The 6,000-nt window shown below is 45.5% G+C and overlaps 1 protein-coding gene across 1 annotated transcript in view; it reads left to right on the forward strand.

The window, feature by feature from the left end:
• The window catches only part of ENDOU (endonuclease, poly(U) specific), a 25,601-nt gene extending 20,236 nt beyond the window's left edge, over positions 1-5,365 (forward strand). The window contains exons 6-9 of the mRNA XM_037847470.1: positions 1,774-1,887; positions 2,578-2,684; positions 3,384-3,526; positions 4,257-5,365. Of these exons, the coding sequence (XP_037703398.1) occupies positions 1,774-1,887; positions 2,578-2,684; positions 3,384-3,526; positions 4,257-4,377 (485 nt within the window). The 3' untranslated portion in view covers positions 4,378-5,365. The remainder of the gene's footprint in view (positions 1-1,773; positions 1,888-2,577; positions 2,685-3,383; positions 3,527-4,256) is intronic.
• Positions 5,366-6,000: the final 635 nt, after the last annotated feature.

The raw sequence follows: 6,000 nt of genomic DNA on the forward strand, positions 1-6,000 counted from the left end.
CAGTGGCCGTGGGTCAGAGAGACTTGGTTTGAATTCCAGCTCTGCTACTTGCTAGTGGTGTCTGTCACCCTGTGCAAGTGATTTTACCTCTCTGTGTCTTATCTTTCAAATGTTTGGGTTTTCTTTTTTTTTTTTTTTTTTTGAGGATTAATACATACAAAGCACCCAGTAGAAGACCTGAAACTAGTTAATGCTCAGTAAGTGGTAGTTATTTAGTTCTTGAATTCATTCTCCATTATTTCTTGTATATTTAATCTTGTTTTCTAACTACATTTTACATCCTTGAAAGGAGGGAATACATTTGGTGTTTATTTTGTATACTTCAACATAATTATGGGCAGTAAACAGTCAATATTTCATGCACCCTAATTTAAATCTCCAACCCTGACATTTCCCTGGAGTCTCAACTGCCTTTTCACCATCTCTACTTGGGTGTATAACCAGCATCTTCATAGAACTAGTCTAAAGAGAAATGATTTCCACTGCTTCCTTCAGACCTGCTCTTCTCTCAGTCTTTCTCATCTCATAAATAGCACTACAGTTCATCTAGTTGCTCAGGCAAAAACCCAGGATTATATTTAATTCTTCTCTTTATCTCACTGCCTCCTATCCATATCTCCTCTATCAGTAACTTCTATCACTGCCACCTTCAAAATATATCCCTGATTTGCCCACTTCTCACCCCTCCAACACAGCCTAAGCCACCACCATTTCTTACCTGGACAAAGCATTAGCTTCAAAACTGGTTTCTCTGTCTCCACTCATACTTCCCCAGAGATATTTCTACATACACACCATAGTGATCTTTTAAAAACAAAGCTCATGTCATATAACTCCCCTGCTTAAAACACTTCAGTGGCTTTCCATCAACCAGAAAGCAGTACAGTTGTTAAGGGATTGGACCCTGGAGACAGACTGTGTTGACCTGAGAGCTGACCCTACCTCTTATTAACTGTGTGATCTTGGGTGAGTTAATAAACTTTGTCTGTCTCAGTCTCCTCATCTCTAAATTTGGGATAATTAATACCAACCTGTGTGAAGATCCAACATGGGGATTCAATATTATTACATCAAAAGTACTTAAAATAGTGACTGGCACATAGAAAGTGCTCAATAAATCAAAGAGATCTTTGTTATTATTACTTTTAAACTGAGATCTAACCTCCCTGCTGTGGCTTGTATGATCTGGCTCCTGACTGGCTCTTAGATGTCCTCTCCTACCATTCTCTCCTTTTGCTCACCATTTTCCAGCCATACTGATTTTCCTTCCATTCTTTGAACACCAAGCTCAGTCCTGCCACAGAGCCTTTGCACTTGCCATTCCCTCTACATGGGAGAATCTACCCCCAGAACTTTGTATAGCCGACTCTTTATCATTCAAGTCTTTGATTGATGCTACCTGTTCGGAGAGGTCTTTCTGATTCTCTCTAGAAGCGCACCCCACTCCCTCCTCCAGTCACTATGGGATGCTCTGCTTTATTTCCTTCATAGAACTTTCATGAAATCATATTATTTATTTATTGTTTATTAATATATTTTCTCCACTGGCATGGATGGGGTGTTATCCTCGTTTCCCCCCCCTGGATCCCCAGCCTTTAGATCTGGTCATGGCACAAAATAGGTGCCCCATAGATAAATGTTGAGTGAACCATCAAATACCAGTTGATTGAACCCATGTGTCTCTTCATATGCTGGAGCAGATAGCCTTTCCTCACTTCCCAGGACCTGGACCTGCCTTCCCTTCTCTTAAGTCCTCTGTGTTCCTCTCCCTAGATCGCTACAGCTCGGAACAGGAGTTCATCAGCGACTTGAAGAACATGTGGTTTGGGCTCTATTCAAGAGGTGGAGAAGAGGGGGACTCGAGTGGCTTTGAACATGTCTTCTCAGGTGGGATTATTCTGCTTGGAAAGAAAAAACCGGAGGTGGAGAAATAAAGAGAAACTGCTTAGCTCAGGAGAAGGGCAGCATTAGGCATCTGATGAATCAGCAGTCAAGCCAGCTAGCAGGGAGGGACACTTCCAGGCCAAGAGGGAGGAGCCTGGGGAGCCATTCTGAAGAACAGTCTTTTCAGGACTACATAAGGGTGAAAGAACACCAAGTACTGGGACCCCCAAGGAATCTATCTAGGATGGGAGAATTGTTTAGGGGCAAGGTTGTCTGCCTCTGAACAGTCCTCTGCTTCCAGTGCTTAGTAAGCTGCTTCCCAAGAGGGCCATGGTCTTTCTCCCCACTGCCCCTCCCCATAAAGCTCCCACCAGGTCTGGCTTACTCTTGGAGAAATGTCTGGGAGGAGTACCCCAGGGTCACCAGGGTCAGCCTGGGGGAGGAATTCTCCCAAGGGCTTGAGCCAGAAGGGAGGCCTTCCCAAGGTGAGAGATAGGATGGGAGGGATTCTGGGGAGTCAGAGACAAGACCCCTACTTGTGCAGGGCCAGGGGCTGAACAGGTGGACGTTTTAAGAGTCAGAGACAGGAGCAGGGAGACAGTCTTGGTTTGGTGTGGGGATACAGAAGGGGGTTGGAGGGTGAGGGAGGGGTGGGAAGCCCTGATCACCCACCTTGGACTCTGACTATTACAGGTGAAATAAAAAAAGGCAAGGTCACTGGCTTCCATAACTGGATCCGCTTCTACCTGCAGGAGAAGGAGGGCCTGGTTGACTATTACAGCCACATCTATGACGGGCCTGTGAGTATTGAGTGTTGACCCGTGGGCTGAAAATTCTTGTTAGGGTCTAGCTTGCCTCCTTTATTCTGTGTTCCAAGCAGTCAGGCTTGTCTCTCACCCTGACTCTCAGCAGAGGCCTAATGGAGATTGTAAATCTGACTTCCCCATCTGCTGTACATCCAGGACCTTCCCTTCCAAATAGTGAAGGCTCAAGAATGGCAGGAGGCAGAGGGTAACATATCTCGGTGGGAGGATGAGGGGCAGGGGAGGACTCTTAGAGGGGAGAACCAAAGAGAAAAATTACTCCTTGCCTGAATTTCCTTAGAACGTAAGTTTGCTGGAAGTTTTAGCCAGGCTAGTCTGCATTAAACACCATACATTTTATTTAAAAAAAAGAAAAAAGAAGAAGAAGTTTTTACTACCCTAGGCCAGGAAATAATTTGGGGACAATAAATTGTCCTTCCCTTACAAATATGAGGCCACCCAGGGATCAGTCGCATGGATGGTAGCTCTGGCCTCCATGTTAGATGAGCACTGACAGTGCCAGACTTTAGAGGGCTGACTGTTTCCTCTATTTAAGGAATCCAGTCTTACTGGGAAGCCCATGCAGGCCACCAAAGGACCCTCAACACATACTGGCTGACTGTTGCCCTTTGGTACCCCTCTGACTCCACTCTGTGGGATTCACCAGAGCATCCTTTGCCACCCTCCTCTCTGCAGTGGGACTCTTACCCTGACGTGCTTGCGATGCAGTTCAATTGGGACGGCTACTACAAGGAAGTGGGCTCAGCTTTCATAGGCAGCAGCCCTGAGTTTGAGTTTGCCCTCTACTCCCTGTGCTTCATCGCCAGGCCAGGCAAAGTGTAAGTACTGGACCCGCCAGGCCTAGAGAGCAGGCTGGGACCACAAGCTGTCCTCAGTTTGGGGAGACTCGGAGACCTGGATTCTGCCACCAAGGGCTGAGTGGGCTGGGACAAATCACCTTTCTGGGTCTCAGTTTTCTCACTTGGAAAATGAAGTTGCTTGATTAGACCAGTGGCTGCCAAACTTCATCTTAGCAGTAGAACCATCTCCCCACTTTCTCCCCAGGACCCTATTAGATAAAATAGACCCTATTATATAAAAACTCCTTTCCAGAGAAGAGGAGTTGCCTTGGGGATGTAAGCTCCATATACTTGGCTCAAGAGGCTGCTTGGGGTATCCTACAATACCAGAGAGTACAGTTTGAAATCCCTGGGCCTCATGTTCTCTGAGAGTCTCTGAGTCCTACTACTTCTGTAACCCTAGACAGTCATTTAATTTTGGAGGTTTAGCTCTAGAATCTGGGATTTTAGGTTTCTGGAATACTGCTCCAGGAAAGGTGAAGTGCAGTGTTTTTTAAGAATATAGAAAATAATCCATAGATTTTGAAAGGGCTACCTGCATGTGGGGAGCTGGAGGCAGTGGCTGAAGGAAGCAGTGGCAGCTCTGTCTTAGAGCCCCTTTAAAACAGGATGGGCCCCTTCTGCTCGGATAAGGTTTGCTGCCTCCAGCCTGGGGATAGAGGCCAGGTGAGGCAGAAGACCCCTATAATTTGGTGATCTTTCCCCACAGGTGCCAGTTAAGCCTGGGTGGGTATCCTTTGGCCATCCAGACCTATGCCTGGGACAAGACCACCTACAGAAATGGCAAGAAGTACATAGCTACAGCTTACGTGGTGTCTTCCACCCAATAGAGCTTTGAGCCAAGAAGGGGACAAAGACAGTGACTGGGGTGTGATCTGCCCTGGACTGGAGAGGCAAGGGAGAAGACTGAGTCACTGAGAGGGATTCCCAAATCCAGAGGTGCACATATGAGAAAGCAAGAAGAGGTATAAATTAGAAAAATGTAGAGAAACAGTGAAATATTTGCTTGCAGCATTTTGGCAACATAGACTAAGAAACAGTCTAGATGGAAAAGGTGGGGGCCCTTGATAGCTCTTTGCCTTGATATGTGGTAGAACCATGAACAAGTCCTTTTACCTCTCCAGGCCTCATATTTCCCTGTAAAGTAAAGAGAAGAGAGCTGCCTTCTTTTTGTGAGAAGGTGAACATGATGATATTATTACTATGATTGTGTTTTGAATTGTTCTTATGAAGAACGGCCAAGAGAAATTCAAGATTATTATAATGGCTGCTATTCTACACAGCTCTGCAAATTGCAATTCACCCCTCTTTTGGGGACCTCAGAGAAGTCAGGTCATGGAAATCAAGCAATGAGCATTTGTTCTTTTCTGGGGTTAGATCTTCTCAAAACAGGATCTGGGAGCACTCAGACACTGGTGGGAGAAGAGTAACCAGTTAGTGCAATTTTAGGCCCCAGTGTTTTTTTGTGGTCAGCTCAGTATCTGCATCAAGCAGCTTCCCCTCCACTAAGGGATATTAGTGCAGTTACAGAGCTGAATTTTGATCCCCAATAGTTTTTGAAAGAGCTCCCTTCATAGGAGGAAGCTTTAGCATCAGAAGAAGAAAAGAACCTGTATCTTGGTGTCATTAATGAAATTTTAAGGCTTATACAACAGCCATAATTTGCTTCAAATAGACTCTCAAAAGGGACACCAGGGAGTCTGGGGCTCCTTATCTCAACCTCATTTATGCATTTCTCCTCTGACCCTGTTTGGGAACCACACCTTGTCCTACAGGGTCAGGCCTGACCCTCTGGTTTAGAGGGTTCCAGTCTCCAATTAAAGCCATTTGAGAAAACTTGAAATGTGTCTCTCCTTTTTTTCCCACCCCTCTCAACTATATGACTCCTGTCTTTTCCTTGGAGGTCTTCAGTAGGGTTAGGCATGATGCTTCTGGCTTCAGTGTTTCTTCAGGATGGCTTGGAGAATGTGGCATCTTGGTGAGGTCCCTGATGACTCTAGTCAAGAGAGAGAAAGAATTTTTTTGCACCTGTGTTCTAGTTTGCTAATGCTGCCAGAATGCAAGACACCAGAAATGGATTGGCTTTTATAAAGGGGGTTTATTTGGTTATACAGTTATAGTCTTAAGGCCATAAAGTGTTCATGGTAACACATCAGCAATTGGGTACCTTCACTGGAGGATGGCCAATGATGTCCAGAAAACCTCTGTTAGCTGGGAAGGCGTGTGGCTGGTATCTGCTCCAAAGTTCTGTTTTCAAAATGGCTTTCTTCCAGGACGTTCCTCTCTAGGCTGCAGTTCCTCAAAAATGTCACTTTTAGTTGCTCTTGGGGCGTTTTTCCTCTCTCACCTTCTCCAGAGCAAAAGTCTGCTTTCAATGGCTGTCTTCAAACTGTCCCATCATCTGCAGCTCCTCTCTCAGTTCCTGTGCATTCTTCAAAGTGTCCCTCTTGGCT

Source organism: Choloepus didactylus, chromosome 8, assembly GCF_015220235.1.
Source record: "Choloepus didactylus isolate mChoDid1 chromosome 8, mChoDid1.pri, whole genome shotgun sequence".
NCBI classification, from domain to species: Eukaryota; Metazoa; Chordata; class Mammalia; order Pilosa; family Megalonychidae; genus Choloepus; species Choloepus didactylus.